The sequence below is a fragment of the Phragmites australis genome, chromosome 7, assembly GCF_958298935.1.
Source record: "Phragmites australis chromosome 7, lpPhrAust1.1, whole genome shotgun sequence".
NCBI lineage: Eukaryota > Viridiplantae > Streptophyta > Magnoliopsida > Poales > Poaceae > Phragmites > Phragmites australis.
Genome location: NC_084927.1, coordinates 34,075,607 through 34,096,257, shown reverse-complemented (window position 1 = coordinate 34,096,257; position 20,651 = coordinate 34,075,607). Strand labels below are relative to the sequence as shown.

The 20,651-nt window shown below is 42.9% G+C and overlaps 1 protein-coding gene and 1 long non-coding RNA gene across 5 annotated transcripts; one reads left to right on the top strand and one right to left on the bottom strand.

Annotated features, from left to right (window-relative positions):
* Positions 1-10,860: 10,860 nt before the first annotated feature.
* LOC133924925 (uncharacterized membrane protein At1g16860-like) lies at positions 10,861-20,503 on the top strand. Of its 4 annotated transcripts, XM_062370668.1 has the most exons (7): positions 10,861-10,941; positions 11,092-11,160; positions 16,686-16,946; positions 17,863-18,882; positions 19,406-19,561; positions 19,688-19,899; positions 20,025-20,503. In XM_062370668.1, the coding sequence occupies exons 4-7, from the start codon at positions 17,998-18,000 to the stop codon at positions 20,215-20,217; spliced, it is 1,446 nt and encodes a 481-aa protein (XP_062226652.1). In that variant the 5' UTR covers positions 10,861-10,941; positions 11,092-11,160; positions 16,686-16,946; positions 17,863-17,997; the 3' UTR covers positions 20,218-20,503. The 4 variants fall into 4 exon arrangements, with proteins under 4 accessions (XP_062226652.1, XP_062226649.1, XP_062226650.1 ...); XM_062370665.1 differs by lacking the exon at positions 16,686-16,946; XM_062370666.1 differs by lacking the exon at positions 10,861-10,941 and having other exon boundaries at positions 10,952-11,160.
* Positions 12,036-16,690, bottom strand: LOC133924927 (uncharacterized). The gene is made up of 2 exons (XR_009910861.1): positions 16,549-16,690; positions 12,036-12,331 (listed from the first exon to the last, which is right to left on the bottom strand). It is a non-coding gene; the product is annotated as an uncharacterized LOC133924927 (long non-coding RNA).
* Positions 20,504-20,651: the final 148 nt, after the last annotated feature.

Here is a 20,651-nt window from a genome sequence, read left to right as displayed (position 1 = left end):
CGCGACGGGCACGGCGAGGCGGGGCAGCGTGGCACAACAGTGGGGTGGCGAGACCGAGGGCGGGGCGCCACGGCGGCGTGGCAGGCGGTGGGGCGGGGAGGCCAGTGGCGAGGTGGTCGGGCGACGGGGCGAGAAGGGCGAGAGCGGGGTGACCGAGCAGTGGGGCAGGGAGGACTGGGGCAGGGCGGCACGACGATGGGGCGGAGCGGGGAGGCCGGATGGCAGGGCGAGGAGGCTGGGTGCCGGGCATCACGACGGCTGGGCAGGGTGAGGCTAGGCAGGTCGTGCCCGTACCAGCCGTCTAAACCAGGTCGTGCCATACCGGCCCATCATACCAAGGCGTTGGCCCACGCATGAATTGGCCCATCTGCCCTCGTTCCTAGGCCGTGCCTACAGTGCCGTGCCTCGGGCCGGCTCAGTTGGCCATCTTTAACTATGGCAGTCACATTCTTGTCGAAAACCCCTATTACGAGGTCATTATTATGGAGAGTGGGCATGTTCGATCTGCCTGATTGTCTTGCGCGTCCTGTCCCCATCAGCCTCACGTCGTCACGCTCACTTGCGAGACCTCCGCACCCGCCTACAGTGTCGTCATGTAACATTAATTGCTACAAGACGGGCCATTGCACCACTACACTGGCCATGATTTCATTCACTGAAAGGAGGTGTGTGGGGAAGGAAAATACTTGAGTAGATAGCATTAAATGAGATTAGACTAGTTAGATGAATATCTGCCCCATGACCAGCAAGGGCTGGTCGTGAGGTTTCCTTCCGCGGTCAGGGGACTGGTCGTGCAAGTCTTGCCAAACGTGCGTTCCGGAGTTAGCTTTTGATAATATCTACTGCCAGCAGGCTATTGCTGGTGTGAGCCCACAGAATAGGGGACCTCCTATTCTTTACATCAATAGTATCCCCTAAGCCCCCCTTGGGATGCAGGGGACTGAGCGGTTTTGCTACGTGGTTACGGTCATGGTTTGGTCATACCACTTGGGCTCCTGGTGAACATAAGTTTCAGCCCAGGAGTCATCGTCGACGCCGCCCCCTCACGTGGTTGGCTCAAGAAACCGCTTCATAAGGGGAGGCTAAACGTCCACAGAGAGAGAGAGAGAGAGAGAGAGAGAGAGAGATGTAAATGGAAGATAATCGTGAGAGAGAGAGAGAGAGAAACGTCAACTACCATCGGACCCGAAAGAATTTTGGTTCCCCATGCGTGACCCTTCAAATTTCGAAATGAGTGGACTCCGTGACAGTTGGAATATCGCGCCGGTCCTACAAATTAGAAAGCCAAAGGTTCCCTCACGATCCTTTTACAATCTCTTCGAGCCTCCACACCTTCGCACCTAGATCCCCATGCTTTCATAGCCGTTTGTGCTTCTGTTGCCCCCTCCGCCGTATTCTAATGGTGCCGCACACGGGCAAAGAGCTAGACTTTCCCAAGTCCAAGTGTAATGCGGTGAGGATGAAGTAGATGTGTAACAACCATCAGCTCCCTCGTCGTCTGTCTTCAGGGTACCGCCCTGGGAAGGATGTCCCTGCTCCCTGCGAGGGGGAAATTGTGATGTCCGTCTTCTTCTTCTTGGTCAGCCACGTTCATTCCTTTTCCGAGTTCTTACCACCATAATTTCCTTCTACAATATCTGCCACCCCCATCTCAACCCCAATTCCATCATCATGTTTAGTGGCTTTGTTCATATGTGCTAGAATTTCATTAGGGTTGAGTCGTAACTCGACCTCTTCAGGTTCTTTTACATAGCTAGGTTACAGACTGGGCTGGCCACCGGGAGCTACGAATTTCACCACCGCAACGGAGTCGTGGGCTCCTACCTCAAGATGGGCCTTAAGTCATCGTGGTCGAGCTGGAGAGAGGAATTGTTCTATCTTACGACCGAAGATTCCTTGGATAACATTCGCATTCTGAGCCAACCGGAGCAGATTGAGCATTGATGGAGTGCTCCCACAACAACTTCAGAGTTGATGGTTCTCGCAGCACGGGTTAAGCGACTTGCGAATACCGGGTTGTCAGGGTCGGATGTTGTCCGTGACTACATCAAACGTCGGTTGGGCCCTTTGCGAAGGAGAGCACATCAGGCATACAAGTACACCGGGAGTGATGACGCCACTCGGGAGAGCTCTACAGGTAATATTGTAGCGACATCCTAAGCATTTTTTTTGTTTTAGCCGTGCGAGATCTGAAGTATCTCCTGTTACCCAGATCTCCCTAACGAGGCCATCGATTTATAGGTTAAATTCCTAATGGCTGCTACCCCGAGGAAGGGTGGCCCTCCGCGTGATGCTAATTCGCTATTTGACCTCCCTTCGTCGGAGAGGGCTCAGATCAGACTGGTACGTTTAGCATTTTCTCAAAATTTTAACCTCCAAGTTTTCTCCTAGGTGAGGGTTTCATGGACCACGTTGCTGCAGGGTATCCCTGAGGTCAGGAAACTGGTCCTCCCTCCTTTATATAGTAGGAGGAGAGACGTATATAGAAACAGTATATGCCAGAACTATGACAGTCTCATTCCCACCAAAAATCCCTACTACGAGACCATTATTACAGAGAGTGGGTATGCTCGGTCTTCCTGGCCGTCTTGCGCATCCTGTCACATCAGCCATACGTCATCACGCCCATTTGCAAGACCGCCGCACCTGTCTGCAAGGACGTCCTGTAGCATTAATTGCTACGGGACGAACCACTGCAACACTACGTCGGACACGATTTTGCTTGTCGAAAGGAGGTATCTGAGAAAAGAAAAAACTTAAGTGGATAGCATGAAATGAGATTAGACTGATTAAGATTTCCTTCTGCAATAAGAGGACTGATCACGTAAGTCTTGCCAGACGTGCATTCCAAAATCAATTTTTGATAGCATCTACTGCTAACAAACCTTTACTGATACGAGCCTACGTAACAAGAGACCTCTGTTCTTTACATCTACCTCTATAACTCTATAATATGATAGTAGCACATCTTTGCCCTTGTGCTTATTTTTCCCCTCTAGTGGACCAATGCCTAATTGTCTACATTAGTCCACAATACCCCTATTAATATAGTACTGTCAGTACTGTGTCCTCAGTGTTCAGAACTTCACGTTCCCCAATAGGTTCACATTTTGCACAGCTCTACTACAGCTACATTTTTTCCTCAGCTTATTTGAGCCCAGTGACTTGCGAAGCTACCAATGGGCTAGAACTCATTAGGAAATTTGAAGGTTTAGATACATGCACCTGTAGTCCTGTACTGGCAGTACATATACTTGGTGAGAAGACCCTTTTCCAATGCCTGCATGGCTGCATTGATAATGTATGCAACCCAGGCGATCGAGGCGACTAGCTTGTGTCTTATCTGTCTCCGTCCCTGCAATCCTTTTCTATGGGTCGCATCACATGCATGTGCCGGAGTCCCTGGTCTATCGTTTTGTAGGATAGCCGAGCCATCCATCCAATTGAACATAAGAACATTGCACCTGGCAGCTGTTCCCGCGGAGCTTTCCTTTTCTCCCTACCTACCTTCCGACAGTCTAGTTAATTTAGTTCACTTTTCCTTTCATTTTCCCAAATATCTCTAGAAAATGAAATGACTCAAATCTCTACTCACATCCTGAACTTCGTCAATCTTGCAAATTCTCTGCAACAAAACTTGCAGAAGAGCTTATATACAAATTATTTTTTTCTTCCAAATGTCTCTAAGAAAAGAACCATTCTCTACTAGCATCCTAACTTTTGTAGAGCTAGCAGCCTATAGAAGAGAACTACAATAAAAGGAAGAAAAAAAAACTTATTTTCAAGTTTTAACTGAAGTATGAACATGTTCCTGCTGCCTTCTGAAGGCTTGCACCGTTTGAGCATCACCAGCCACGGTTAGTTGGCTGTTCCCTCATCTGTCCTTTTCCGGAGGTAGCCATCAAAATATTTGACGCTGGGGCATCGCTGCATGTGACCCTCCCCGTTCTTGCGGCCAGTTTGTAGCCTCGATAAAAATATATAACTGCAAGAGTGAACTGAACTTATCTGAGGCAGCACCTGCATGCAGCTCTTTACAGTGACGACATCTGTCTCCAAGTTTCTCCTTGTCTGATCTTGGGCATGGCATAACAAAATTAGTTGCATCTGCAGGTCTTTACCTTCTTGACCTTTTCTGCTTGTGTGTTTATGGCAACGCAATCGGCACGATCTCCTGGCTATCATCAGTGAATGGTGACCTGTCTTTCTATAGCCTAACCGTTTGCTGGTCGATTTCAGCTGAGGGGAGACCTTTTGATTTGTCAGTCTCACATGCTCTTTTTTTGTTTGTTTTTGTTACAGATGTATTACCGACATCATGTACAAAACGAACTGATGAGTAGCCAGTAACCGTTGTAGTATTCTTTTTGAATTTTGAAAGAAACTAAAAAGAAGACTACTTACTCTGCCATGCGGCATATACTGGTTGCTTAGCTTTTGGGTTAGAAAACCTATCATTAAATATTTAAGTGGTATATTGGTCGTAGGCTCAGTAGATGTTGTAATTACTTGTCGGTGCTTGATTGAATATTGATATATTATGAAAAACGTGCTGTGATTCCTCTGCAGAGCTTGGGATCCACAAACACTATCATTAATATTTAAATATGAATAACCAGTGCTAAGTTGTAACCAGTGCTAAGTTGTTTCATTGGTGCTCGTTTGTTCTCCCCCACCCCCCCCCCCCCCCCCCCCCCCTCCGATTTGACTTCAGCTTCTCGTGTTCCATTGGTTTATTGTGACCTCTGTTCTGTGGGGAAGAGACCATTATTATATACAACTACCCCAAAAATTAAAATACAACTGATGCTCTTGATGAACAATATTGACTTTTTTAATTTATATCCTATAACAAGTTCAAAATTCCCTTATATTCAAAAAAAGTTCAAAATTCTCGTTGGTGACACGGAAACAATACTTATTAGCATTCCTTCTTTTGAAAAAAAAGTAATTAACTGCCGTCAAAAGCTCAAATCAACATTCTCATGCTTAAAATTAAATCAGAGAGATAGTTTTATGGTATGAACAATGCTAGATGATTATGATTAGATGCTTAAGGAAAAAGTGTTAAGCACCAACATAAAACTTGTAATTTACAATGCAAACAAAGATTACATGTGTTTAAACATAGTTAACTATCTTACTAGTACTAATATAAGTAGTAGTACTTAAGTAAGCATATTATTTTCTGTTTAAGTACATGTGCCAATACGATTAAGAAAAAATCCATTTTTTTCATAAACACTCCTCCGGATATTCCATTGTACATGCTCTCATGAGTCATACACGAAGCCATTGATCTCACCTGTCGATAGTACAACCAACAAAAAAAATAGTAAAGTGCACGATGCCTCTTATATATTCACACTTTTTTTCTGGATGGAACTTGTGACCCAATCCCTCCTTCGTGTAGTTCATAATCTTAAAAGCAGGGAACCCAAAACTTAAGTAAATCACATCAAATTAGCATGTGTTTAACTCGACCAAAAAAAAATTAAAAATGACCACCAGAGCATGGACCGTACGTTTCATGTGAAATACGCCCTCGGGTTCAGACCGGCCGTTGCGTGTGAACAGTACGTGCGTGTATAGTAGCAGTATTGGACATGCACGCATGCAAGGTACAGCTACTATACGTACGTACACTGTTGGGTGTACATGCAAAAGTACGTACACGTCCACGGTACAAAGGCCCATCCATCCATGCATGGTGCCACAGCACAGTACTGACCACGTGCAATGTCTTGGACCAACCACGACCACCTTACGTGCGTATACTGTATAGGAGGTGGCCTGCCTGTCCATTGTCGTCTTCTTCTTCTTCCATAGCGTGCAGCAGCAGCACACATGTGATATGATCTTTCGACGGGAGAAAAGAAAAGATTTCCTGGTAGAAACTACAAATCAAGGAATATATTGTGGCGTTCTCTACCACGATTTATGTGGAACTCATGCGTTCAAATGATGATTACATGGACGTGTATATATATAGATAAATACATATAATATATATATATACACACACAAGCGCTGGCAGCAATTTAATGGAAATATATGTTCGTATTATTATTTTTTACCAACGGTTGGATAATTATTTTTTGTTTACATGCTGTAATTAATTAGAGCGCTTTTTAGTAGGTAGCCAGACAGGAACCGAGCAATACGTACAACACGCACGTACGTACCTGCATGTCCTGACTCCTGTGTGCCTTCAATGAGACCTGTCACCTGTGCTAGCTAATCCTACGGCAGCAATGAGCGCAACTCCAATAGTTAATAGATAGCTTTAGGTTTTATTATTATAGATGTGAAGAGAGAAAACAGAGATAAGAGCTAGCTGTTAATTTTTATTTTACTGGTGTGGAGAGAAATATTAGAGAGCTAGTTTTTAACAGAGAGAAATCAAAAGATAGCTCTAAGCATTGTGAGATATGGGAAATTGAAAATAGCGAGATCCGTACAAGTTTTGAGAAGTGTGCTTAGATAAATACTCCCTCTGATTTAGTAAATATATTCTCTTGTCCTTAGCCAATTTCTCATTATATGGCTCATACTGCAAGGTTTTTGAATTTCCAATGCAATAGTAATTATGTGCTAAATAGACCTGCTAGCAAAATAGCACTCAAAAAATAAATATTGTATGTTTTTATTGTGGTTGCAGAAGCAACATTTTAAGTTATCATTCCAATTTTTTACCAAATTATCCTTATCAAAATAACACATCTACATAAGTAAAAAAAATCTTGATCTTGAATGGGAGGCTAAGCTTCTATAGATCTTTTGCTGGAACGGATATAGGTTAAGTTATCATTTGTTTGTACATGTAATAAAAAAAATTAGCATTTACATGCAACCCTAATTAAAGATGTCCCGTTCATTGCATAATTGAACATGTACTAGTTTGAACACTACAGTGTGCCAAACAATTTGTTTATCCCAATAATTAGCCTATGAAAAGAGAGGTTTAACTGTATGCAACTCATGACTTCTGTCATTGTAGATTGTTTCCTAACAGTAGTAAAGCTAGCTAAACAAGATTAGGTGTGGTTCTCAAAAGAGAGAAAGAGACTTTGCTTATCTGTTTGTATATTTTTATTGGTTGGAATCATGAGTAGTATACTCGACGTGCCTCCACACTGAGTACTGGCTACTGAGTCCTACCATACCAGCTGTGCATATTTCTTGTTTTTTTCTTCAAAAAAAATAATCAAGGACGAACCTACCACTGCTAATTATGAAACTGATCTTTATTTTCCTTTTCGGATTTCCTATTTGGTTATAGTACTAGTACATATCATGATCCATAAGGATCACGTACGTACTGGTTTCGAGTAATTCATGCTTTATTTGCTTGTAAACAAACTACACGTACATAGCTCAGGTTTTATTTATGACTGATCCATGTACATAGCAACGAAGGACGGCGACGGCTATTATGAGAGCTTGGACAACAAACGCACCAATCCTTGCAAGTAGCTAAACTCTAAACAAAGAGGGCCTTCATGATTCAGTCCAGCATGCATGCTGGAGAATTCGGATTACGTTGCTACATAAATAGATTTATATGTCAATTTATTACTGATGGTTTTTTACGAATCGGTAGTTATAGAATATCACTGTCGATGTATCATATACTGACATTAAAAGGTCATTCGAAAAGAACTGGTAGTGAAAATTCACTATCACTGTCGGTTCCAGTCACGAGCCGACAGTGACAGTGGATGATAATTTATTTTAAAAAATTCATAATTTTTTTATACAAAGTTATATGAAGATAAACTTTATATCAAAACTGTAGCCCTCGACGAGATCTACAACTTTGTAGTTGAATTTCTTTTCATTTGATATTATTTAGATATCCAAATAATTATTTAAAGTTTCAGACAGAAGATGTCAAAAGGATTGCATATGCTAATAATATAACTAGTAATTCTGTGGTGAGATGGTATGGATATATCGTGTGAGTTGATAGGTTTTGAGTTTGAGTGCTACGAATCACATGCACTTAAAAAATCGTGTGATTTATAACTATCATCGAACCGACAGTAATAATCAGAGACTATCAATAAAAGGTATTTTTAGTAAGTGTTAGTGCATGTTTTGTGGTGTCTGAAATCTTCGAGTCCTTCGAACACAACTGACCACTGGTCTTCAGCAATATGCCAGAGTTTCACAAATCTTTTTTCCTTGCATTACTATATCCATATCAAGAGATATATGTTCTTTTTGCATACAGCAGGCACACGCACCTACTTCACCTTCATGCACACATTGTGTGTGTTCGATGTGGGGCTGGGTTAGTTGATGAGAGATGATGCTAAATTAGGTGGCACCAACCAGGCCATGCATGTGAGAGGTTGCTGCTGAGACCCCACATCAGAGTTCAAAAATACTATGCGGTAACCGCTCGGTTATTACGGTTACCTGCTAATTTTGTCCGTACTGTATTTAGAAACTCAAACTCAAATTTAAAATTCAAAAAATAAAAATTTGATAAATCAACCGATTTCTACTAAATTCCACCGAATTACTATACGGTTACCGTGTTTACTGATTCCAAATAATTTTTTAGGTTCTATCGAATTTGTGAACCTGCCTCACCCCCTTTCATATGGACTTAACATCCAAAGAGTCCAATGGCAGTTTGGAGCTACCGGTACTACTACCTCTAGCCTCTTCACATTCTCTCGGTTGATTTACCAAAGTAACAATTCCAGAAAAACCGTGTCAGTTTGATTTTTTGCTTCGAATATGGATTAATTTTCCTGCTTGTAAAAGAAGAGAGAGGGAGAAATAGGGTTCAGTTAGTTTCTTGCTTGCAGAGCAACTTCCCAGCTCCATCGGTCCTTCGTTCGTCTTCGTCGGTACCATCCATCATCCATACACTTTGCAACTCTAAACCTCCCGCGGGTTTGGGAAAAAGAGAAAGAGATAACACCTTAATTTGATCGGTCTAATGTATGGTAACCTAGCATATGTTAATTAGTGGAAATCGCCAATAAATATGATTTATTAAATATATTTGATAAAATTTAAATATAATTTAAATAAAATATCGATAAATATGATAAAAAAATTTCTATCAAGATCCACTGTAGATCCCGTAAACTATATATATATATATATATTAGATATACCGTGCCAAATTTTTCACCTGATCTAGCATCACTTAACGGTGATGTGATGTTTCTTCGCATACTTCCATTGCAATCTACTCAAAGACCGGCCAGCAGATCGAGTGTAATCGAGCAAGTTTGTACCTCATACGGTTTGAGCTAGCTAGTGTGATGGTTCCTTGCAAGCGATTATCGATTAATTACCATTCTAGCTAGTGACACTTGAATTCGGTTGCTTTCGAGGCATAGTACGTGACTTATTTCGACTTTCAGGCATAGTAGCTCGATCTGTCTCTGAATTTGTCAGATTAAGCTCGCACCTGCTTCGAGCATAAGAATTTCTTTAATAATCCTTTTGTACCAAATAAGGCCAATTAAGCTACTTTTCAGATTTTCTTTTTCTTGAGGTCGATCGATCGAAATAGTTTTTCGCGAGAAGCTTTATGCTGGCAAGATCAAGTGCAATTGCGCGTTGGATATGCTTGACTTGTCGTACAAATTTTCTTTTCGGGAAAGATAAAAAGGCCTAATAATGAATATCTATTTTCTAGGTAGTTTAATGTAGTTAAATGGTTGACTTTTGCATCCGACAATCGACAAGAACAAGCCCTTCGGAGTTCTAGAAAAAAATAACTTCGAGTTTTGGCGGGACTATTCCAAGCACGTGTTTTACAGTATCATCCGCCGGACTCCACCTCAGAGTTTTGAAGTTCCCTTCAAAACCCAAGTATCAACTCAAAAAGATCTTGAATTTTTTAGTTCTTCCTGAAAGAGGAGCTGATATTACTTTTGTTTTAGAGGGAAGAGAAATTGATACAAAAGGTATAGCTTTCAACTCAAAGAGCAAACACAAAATATGTGTAACATTAAAAAAGAAAAATAAACCAACTCATCGCAAAAAAAAAGAAAGAAATAACAACTCATATATATACCTCGCATAGATGAAAATCGAGAGTTTTGAAAAAAGCTATATTCTGTTTCCAGAAGAAAAACTAGGTAATGGAAGAGAGAAGAAGATAGAAAAGATGATAACTACTCCATTAACTAGAATAATAGGCACAAAACAGATCACACAGTGTGAATAACAACTACAACATTTATCATCACAATCATTTTCTAAACTAGCAACTACACACATGTTTCACATGTGTAGAATCTAGACGTCTGGGTATAGAAGGAATATATTAGATGTTTAGGAATGGAAGATAAATAATAGAAAATTGAATGTATTTTTGGAATACATGAAAGATAAATATTAGATATCTATATATGGAATTCAAATAATAAAATAATAAATGTATTTTTGAAATAAGGAACGGATTTATTTTTATATGGTGATCATTTGATTAATTTAGGTGGACGGTGAAGATTGATTGAATATGTTAAAACTTGTAAAATTTATAGAGTGTGAATATATATGTTAGTGTGACCTAATAAATTAACATTATCAAATATATATGGAGTAGAAGGCAGCCACTACAAGTCTAGGATCAACTACACCTGCCTTTTGACTCGATAGAAATCACGAGAAGATATCTAGAAAATTGTATACACCCACGCACGCACGACATTTCATTTTTTTTTTTTTTGTCTTTTGCCTTTACAAGATCGTATGCTCCTGCAGGGAAAGGTTTCTTTAGAGCGAAGCACAGTCCCAAGGGCATTACGGTCATTTCGCGCCCGGAATATTAGAGTCTCAAAGGGCTTCAATAAAAAGTGCTATAGAATTTCCTTCCATTACAGTAATGATGGCAGCGTTGTGAGAGGAGAGAGAAGATCATGGAGTGGAAGAAGAGACTGACTGTTGTAGCAGAGAAGCTGAAAGGTGTGCCCACTCCACCCTTCTCTCTCATCCTTCCTCTGCATTATTCTCTCTCCCCCGTCTCCACCTCCGCCTTTATTCTCTCTCCTCTGCTATGCGCTTGCTCTCCCCTCGTCCCTTCTCCACCTCCTCATTCTGACACCGCACGAACAGGGCTCACCAGGAGAAAAAGTGAAGAAGGCAAACTAGGCGGGACAACAACGTGCTTGCCATTTTCTCGAGGTACGCAGAGATGTTTTCCCTCGCCTCAGCCCGTTCGCTCTTGTTTCCCTGGGAGTGTTCTTGCATCGAAAGGTGGCTGCTTTAGCGGTTCTTGGGATCTAGGGGGGCGATAGAGACCAATCCGCGGGAGTGGCAATGCGGCTCTCGGGGTTTCATTGTGTCGGTGGAGCTAGAACGCGTGAGATTTTGAGAGATTCGTCGTTGCCAGGGCTTGGATCTGCGCTGGAGCCACATCGTGTGTTCGGTTCGCCACCCACCAACCGAGTCCAGAGGCTGCCATTCCTTCAACCGCCGACCGCGCATCGGTACAGATCCGGGCGTCCTGCTGCCGCAGCTGCGCCCCTTCCTTTTCCCGTAGGCTTACTCGTTGTTCTCGTCCGCTCCCTGGACTGGGGTGGAGTCCAATTTCAGCCGGACTTGTTTTGATTTCTTCGTTTGTTGGTAAGGATATTATAGCTGTGAACATAAAATTCAAATCTTTCTTTCTGGGATGGAATGCAGTTTGTTGCGGATTTGTTTGCTGCGTGGTGGAGTGCTGGTAGCGGCTTAATTTTCCAATTTTTTTGGGAGCTTCAACTCAACCCCTGCTGACAGATCCTTTTTCTTTTCAGTTTACTTACCCATCTGACTATTTTACTTTGTTCATATTTGAGTTGGATGCTAAATGGCATTCTAATCAATAGTCGGGGCAGTAAATTATTATGTCAGGCAAGTATGAGTGCGAGTTCTTTGCTGAAACTTTAAGCTTCACCTAAGATCTGACAGTGTCGGTGCCAAATTGCAGTACATTTTGAGGGTACGCTGTTGGGTAAATCATTGGAAAACATATTTCACTTTGCGTGGGACATGCACTTCTTCCTAATGATGCTATCACCTGTCTCAAAACTTTGGAGATTTTTATATATTTGCTTGGGTGTGGTCACTGGTCAGTGTTTCAAGGGAGACGTCTGTAACACCCCAGCCCTCCACGGCCCCGGGATGCTACTAATACCCACTACGCAACACTATATCTCAAATATAACTAAAATTCTAGCAAGTATTAAATTGATAAACACTTTGTTAATCTCTTAATTTGGCTGGTGCAATTACATGATAATAAACTAGTGAATATGTGAATATGTGTATGTGCTCCATGTACCCCCTCCCATATGCATGTCTCGGACATCTAAACCTGTAATGGAAGTAGAGAGGTGAGATATAAAATCTTAGCAAGCAATGATTATGAAACAATCATACCCCAACATTGAGTTGGTTGTTAGATTTTTAAATAAATCAAGTAAGCCAACCCCAAAACATACCACACCTTTTAACACCAATCCAATGGCATTGCAATGATGCAAAATGCATGTATGCTATGAACACCAAGAGCTCTTTGGACAGGTTATAATGCTCCACATCGTCCAAGCTCATATGTGTTAGATACATATATTGCTCAGTGTAATATCCCCAGACTATAAGGGGTTTCTTGCATATTGTCACATATACATGTGTATATATACTATGGCCCAGGGCCTTCAGGGAATACAAGTTGCTATTTGTAACATAGTATACGGAGCCAAAATTAGGGTTAGGGTTCCTCTTCTCCTTGCGTGTTGCAACTTCACACATCTATAGTAAATTCGTCGGATTCTTCCCGTTCTGCCCTCGATCCGCTCGTCTGCCCGACGCTCCCTTGCCGTTCCGGTGCGCTCCGACGTCGTTCCCAATCCGCTTGTCTGCCTGATCCGCGTCGCCAAGGGACGTGCTTGCCTTGGATCGGCTCCAATCGATCCACCGCATCTAGATTTCCCTGCTTCAATTGGACGCTGGCTTTCCGCGCTTCCTCACCCACCCCGGGTTCTGTTGCGCTGGCCTCCTGCGCCCTCGTTAGCCGCCTCTCTCGGACGCTCGCCGGTCGCCTGCCTCGCTCGGGCGCTTGCCCGAAGCTCCACCGCCCGCTTGCTCCGGTCGGCCAACCGCTCCTGCTCGACGTCGCTCGTCACCATGCCACCTGGCCCGCTCGCTCGGCCACCTGACGCCGCTCACCATCATGTCGCCCGGCTTGTTGGCCCTCTGCCCTAATGTGCACCGTCCTCCGCCTCTGGTCGCTTGCCTTACTAGTGCTTCTAGTCCTCATGTGTCACTTGGTCTGTGAAGAAACATGTGTGTGAGCAGCAGCAAAAAAAAATTGCAGCATCTCGCTGCTTTCTTTGCGCTCTTGTCGTCGATCGCCGCTCCCCTTTGCACTCGCCATCACTTGTCGTACTCTTGTTGTTGCATGCCGCTTCTTTTGCGCTCTCGCCGTCGACTGTCGCTCTCTTTTGCGCTCTCGCTTCAGGATGTCATCGAGCACCGTTTCTGTTCCTCTGTGCTCGGTGATCTTTGGTGGTGCCAACTACCGAGACTTTGCACAACATATGCGCGTCCATATGTGTGAGCTTCATCTTTGGGGGCGTTCTATGTGGCGATGTTCCTTGTCTGCCTTCCCCTGAGCTTTCGACGAAGTCTGTTCACCCATCCGTTGACAAAGGAGATAAAGCAACTATTTACACCTCCACAACTGCTTATGAGAAGGCAGTCTCCGCCTATCAGGAAGCTTTGGAGCAGTATCGTGATCGGTTGTCTGATTGCGCTCATGGATTGCTGATGATGCTCGTGCAACATCTATTCTGATTGCTAGTGTTTGTGGAGCAAAATAGGTTTTCTTCTGAGATTGTTGAGTTCTAGTGCCTTTCAGATGTGGACTCATCTTCGTCAAACCTATGAGCCATATGGAGACGCTCTATATCTATTAGTTATTCGCTAGGAGCGGTCTCTTTAGCAAGGTGATGCCACAATTGATTTGTCCTATGCTCAGATGTCGGATGTGCGGTGTTAGCTGGAGTCTCTTTGTGTTGTTGGTTGCCACTTTTGTCAGTGCTGCTTGGATCTACGTGCTGAGCGTGATTTTTATGCCTCTATGAGTTCCTGACTCACTTTTGTCCGGAGTTTGAGCAGCGTCGGGTTTAGTTGCTTGCACGACATCCTCATGTCACGCTTGTGGAGGCTCTTACGGAGCTGCGCTCGGAGGAGACTCATCTGTGTGGTTTTGGACCGCTGCCACTTCCTTCAGTGTTGGTTGCTCGTACACCTGTTGTGCCAACATCTTCGTCTACACTGTCTTCTGCTCCTTGTGCGACTCCTTCGCCATCTGCGACCTCTTCAAGTGGTGGTTGCCCTCGCTGCACCTACATCGCTGCACCTATTGCAGCAAGGAGAGCCATGTTGAGGCGAACTGCTACCGGAAGAAGCATCTTCGATGTTCCTCTAGTGCTTCTACCTCGGCTATGTCCTCAACTACCTTTTCAACTGACACTCAGCAGGAGATTGTGGCATTGCCTGGTCTCCTGGTGTTGCTGAGCACAAGTCTCGTCATCTCCTTGAGATTGCTCGTGCCCTTATGCTTGCATCTTCTGTTCCACCTTATTTTTAGGCTGAGACGGTCTCCACCGCTACATACTTGGTCAATATGCAACCCTTCTCTGCTCTGAAGGGTGGGATTCTTTTTTAGCGTCTATGTGGATGACTTCCAGACTACTCTTCTCTTCGTCTTTTTGGCTGTTTGTTACGTTCTTCTTGCCCTCTGTGAACGTACCAAACTGACCACTCAATTTGTTGAGGGTCTTTCTTGGTTACAATGCTAAACATAAGGGTTATAGGTGTTGGGATCATGTTGCTCGCCGAATGCGCATATCTTGGGATGTTAACTTTGATGAATCCCGTCCCTTCTATTCTCGTATCTCTCCTTCCACCTCTTCAACATCCTTGGTCGAGCCTTTGTCCTTTCTCACTTTTCCTGCCACACCCGTCCCTTTTTTCCTCTCTTCCCTAGGCGCCGTTGACGCCTTCTCTTATTGTGCCTTCTTCGGTGCCTTTCACGCCATAGTACTGGTACGAGGTTGCAGCTAATTGCGACAACCTGGCCTTTTTCTCCATATGTATGCATATGCAATAGCATGGATGCAACATGATGCACTAATAAGCGACAACGCACCGTTAAGCCATAGACACACCCAGGGGCGGGGCTCTAGCCCCCTACTCCTTCGCAACCAATGGAAGCCCCCTGTGAGCCTCCCAACAATTTTTTTGTAATGGATGAGGAAGAGGAAGAAGAAATGAGAGAGTGAGAAGAAGAGGAGGAAGAGGAAGAAGAAGGGCAGAGAGGTGGATTAAGCCCCCCCCCCCCCACCCACATGGTTCCTCTGCATCTGCCACTGGACACACCAATATGCCATAAGCCACACCAATATGCTAAACCGCACCATTAAGCCAAACCACACTCCACATACACACTGAATAATAACAAGCATATCGAGAGCCACTCCAAGTGCAACCGGAACCACACCAAAAACTCATTGAGGCAAGACAAGATATCAATTCGTGTCATGACCACAATGGCACTTCATGAAACACAAAATTCCTTAATTCATGAATACACACATTCCGAATGAGGTTTATGGTTGAAATGTCTCACATTTTAATTATAAAAACATGCAAGGTATGAGAGATCCATAACAAAAAGCATCCACCGCTAAGTTACTTGCTTTTCACCGTGACGAGCCACTAGACAACAAAGCCAATACACAATGGGAAGTACTAGAACCTGATATATCCATGGTACAATAACTCAATAGATATCAAGTGCATATAAATAGTACAATATGCAACCCTATGCTTTAACACACTCCCCCCCCCCCCCCTCCTCTGCCACAAATCGTATTACGATCTTCCTGAAAGAAAAACTCTCAACCTATAACTCCAAATAAAACAATTACCATAATTTTAGAAAAAGTGCAGGGTCTCGACTTATGTTTGACCATACTTTAGACCTTACGAAGAGTTGACACAGGAGACACCTCCAGAAACAGTGATGTCCAAAACCAGACACCCTACTTTTTAGATATCAGAGCTGTCATGGAAAGGATATAAATATTGCAAATAACTACAGCAAGGATATTCTGCAGAACTAATCTACAATCCACAACTTTGGTAATTAGAGGTAAACCTAATCTGTCTGTTTTGATGGTTTGATCGGCCAAAACCACGGCAGCACCCTCCTGCTGCCGTTAGCACAACAGCAGAATCAAAGATGTTGTAGCTCCTAATCTACCAAATGAAAAATTCACGTTCTTTGGCTTTATAGGAAGATTAGCTAATTATTTATTACTTTTGTGTACATATCGCACTTAGATAAAGCCTCCAATGGCCTCAAATTCCAATTGATGTACAACCCACTCTGCTTCCCGAACAGACCACCAGGGATTGCCAACAATCTTACAACACCCGGGTATGAAAATCAGGAAGTGATTGGTAAACATGCCCCTAGCTAAAACGGGAATTAATATGGGGATCTGCCGAACTAGGTTATACCTCAATTGGAGGAGTAATTCAAGGATTAAAAATCGATGTCATTCCCTCCTTTGTTCTTCTCTTCTTTGCCTTGCAGTTCTCTGATCTGCTGTGTCCTTTCTTCTCTTGCACTTCCGGAATAACACAGCAGTATGCAGGAGCAGCACTCGTGTAGGGGTGAGAAACAGCATCATGCAGCGCAACACCTAGGCCATCATGCGGCAGCTCTGGCCAGCCATGAGAGCAGCAGCGCCATGCAGCACGAAGGTTGGATGGACATGGGTAGATGCGTGGCGTGGTGCGATGTGATATTGCCTGGCTGCACACGCTCGCCGAGAATAAGAGGAAAGGGAACCGGCGGCTGCTACCTGGCTTGGCAGGTGTGGCTTAATAATGTCACCAAGAGGATTAGGGTATAGGTAATTAACCTGCTAACGGCCTATTACGCTCAAGAAGCAACAATTGTTTAACATGTTCTATATTATTTAATATGTGAAATTTGGGGGTGTTACAACGTCTCCATAAGGTCTGCATGATTTCGGGGTTTGTCTGTAGCTTTATCTGAGTAATATGGAGCATTACTTTATTCTGGCAAAGCATTCAGCGCTACAAAGTTTGACAGCCTAAACTTGTAATAGGGCCAATAATGTGACATATTTCCCTCAGTGCATGTTTTCTTTAGTTACCACTGCGAGAGTTAGGTTTGGTCAAACATATGATTTTGCCCTGCTTAGATTATTCATTTCCTTTTCTATATCACATTCAATGACCCTTAATTGTAAAATAATTTGTGTGCCGGAATGTGGTACTGTTGATTTAGAGGGGGGAAATTGAATAATCAAGTGATTAGTTCGTATTTGTTAAGGGACAAGTTTTTTTTTTCCAGAAACTTTTCATTCTGTTGCCACAAATGGAATTGTTAAAAAGTTAGTGAATATCTGTAGCAATAGATGTAAGAAATGTTTGCATCTGTTCCGTGAATTTGTTTTGCTGCACCATCTTTGATTTGAAGAATCGGTATGGATTCTAATTCTTTTCTTGCTTTGTCTGAAGCATCAAACTGTAAATTTTTAATTAGCTCATACTTTTGCTATGCAAGAAAGTTGCGTCAATTCATAATAAAGATCCCACTGTATAGTAGTTGATGCAGTATGGTGTGTTAGATACCTTTCAACTAAAATCTTCTTGGCATTTAATAATCTGTTTTCATTTTTTGCGGGATTCCTACCATCATTGATTTTCTCTTATCTGCATGCTATTTTTCTAAGATGATTATTTCCTGATCACATAGTGCCGTAAGTTTATCTGACATGCATTGGTTCGATTTTTTTTCAGGACCTGATGCGAGGTGTGCGTTTTACTGCGAGAAGGGCAGCTATGCATGTCAAGACCCAAATATAGCCTCACTTGATTACACTGCACTTGCGATTGGACAACTCTGAGATATAGTTGATTCTACTGGTTCAGAGTATGGGTTCAAGGTTTCCATCACATCAGCTGAGCAATGGCCTGTATGTTTCTGGCCGACCTGAGCAACCTAAGGAAAAGGCCCCAACCATTTGCTCCACTGCTATGCCATATACTGGTGGTGACATCAAGAAATCTGGAGAGCTGGGGAAGATGTTTGATCTCCATGTTGAAAAGTCCAGAAAATCTGGTCCTCTAGGCAACACACCTTCAAGGAATACTTCATTTGGAGGTGCTGCTTCAAACTCTGGGCCTGTCTCCAATGCCGGTGGTCGGTCCAACTACTCTGGTTCTCTTTCATCTTCAGTTCCTGGCGCTGGTGGATCAGCCAGAACAAAATCAAACTCTGGACCGCTTAATAAGCACGGAGAACCAACAAAGAGGTCATCTGGTCCCCAGTCTGGGGGAGTGACCTCAATGGCTCGCCAGAATTCCGGCCCCCTCCCTCCTGTGCTTCCAACAACTGGGCTCATCACATCTGGGCCTATCTCAGGGCCACTAAATTCGTCTGGTGCTCAGAGAAAAGTATCTGGGCCACTTGATTCTGCTGCATCCATGAAAATGCGAGCCTCTTCCTTTGCTCACAATCCAGCTGTTACTAATCTCAACACTGAAGATGGTTACTCAATTCAGGGAAGCTTTCCGAAGCCAATACTCTGGGCTGTGATTCTGCTCTTTGTGATGGGTTTCATAGCAGGTGGCTTCATTCTTGGTGCTGTTCACAATGCAATTTTGCTGATAGTTGTTGTGGTGATATTTGGTTTTGTTGCTGCACTTTTGATCTGGAATGCTTGCTGGGGAAGGAGAGGCTCAATTGGGTTTGTTAATCGCTATCCTGATGCTGATCTCAGGACTGCCAAAGATGGACAGTATGTAAAGGTTACAGGGGTATGTAAATTTCTGACTATATTGTTTGATTTGTTCTCATTTGCTTTCTTCAATCGATTCATGTGCGGTGTCTTATATTCATCCTATATGTTAGTTTTATTGCACTCTTGGCAAATAACACTATCCTGAAACATGATTAAATTGTTCATGTTTGGCTGGACACATGTAACACATTCTGCATTAATCCTCTTACAATCCTTGCATGTTTTTTATTCTGTCAAATAAGTAATCTTTGTCCTCTATACCAGCACATAATTTAGCAATATATCAGCAGACTGTGGCATTTTTATTTATTATTCCGAGTCAAATGGGCCTGGCAAATTAAAAGCTTGTAATAACTTCAGTTCCACAGAGAGAACAATTCGTTCTATTTTAGGAGAAGAAATTCACCTGTATGTTCACTGCATGCTGCATGTTATTTAGCATTCATTTCCAAATACCTGAAAGGATACTTCACTTCCAAATAGTGTTATTTCTCCTATCATTTAGCATTCAGTAATAACGAGTATGTGAATATTCACAGGTTGTTACTTGTGGTAATTTACCCCTTGAGTCCTCATTCCAAAGAGTCCCAAGATGCGTGTACACTTCTACTAGCTTGTATGAGTACAGGGGCTGGGATTCCAAAGCGGCCAACACCAAGCATCGCCGTTTTACCTGGGGTTTACGTTCAATGGAGGTGAGTGTTTTCATGAAAAGGAAATAGTAAATGTCATAGTTTAAAAGCTTCATTGGAAAACAAAACTGCAGTTATGTTGATATTTAACAGACCTTGACCTCTGACATTTCCCTGCAACTATGGCAGCGACATGCGGTAGATTTCTACATCTCAGATTTTCAATCTGGGCTTCGAGCATTGGTGAAAACAGGATATGGTGCACGGATGACCCCGTATGTTGATGAATCTGTTGTAATTGACATCAATCCTGACAACAAGGATATGTCCCCTGAATTTTTGAGATGGCTAAGGGAAAGAAACCTTTCAAGCGATGATCGGATAATGCGCCTAAAAGAAGGGTACTCCTTTTCTCCCTGTTGGTTTGCACCTGGAATGCACAAGCTAGAAACTATTTCCTTTTACCTCAAAGATAGACCAAACGATATTAGCGAACTATTACATGTAATTTATCTTTTACCTGTAGATACATTAAGGAAGGCAGCACTGTGAGTGTGATGGGGGTTGTCCAAAGGAATGACAACGTGCTGATGATAGTTCCTCCATCGGAGCCTATCTCGACTGGTTGCCAGTGGGCCAAGTGCGTCCTCCCAACAAACCTTGACGGACTAGTCCTGAGATGTGAAGATACCTCAAATGTCGATGTCATACCAGTTTAGCAAAGCTGGGTGCTGGAAAAAAAGTGCTTATTAAATCTTTCGACTTCAGATTTGTTTCGTGGAATTTTAGAATTGAGAGAAATCTGCAAATGGTGGGTGTGATTATGGCAGGTTGAGGGTGGTTAAGCTGGGATTGGGTTGTATAGTCTTTTTTCAAGGTGTTTTATCCCTTTTCTCTTTTTCCCCTTTTTTTTCTATTTCCAGCTATGAGCTCTGAATACTTGCGTAACATGATTATTACCATGGTTATGTTTGAAGGTAAGAACCGAGTTCAGATGTTCTTGTAGCCCGATTACTCGCACTGTTTCTGAATTCTGTGCAAGTTCTACTTCATTGTTTACTTCACGTCAAGTTAGTAGCGGTTTTCTATTGTAACCTAAGAAGTAGAACCCGCACACTACTAACAGCAGAATCACTACGAAGACCATCATCCT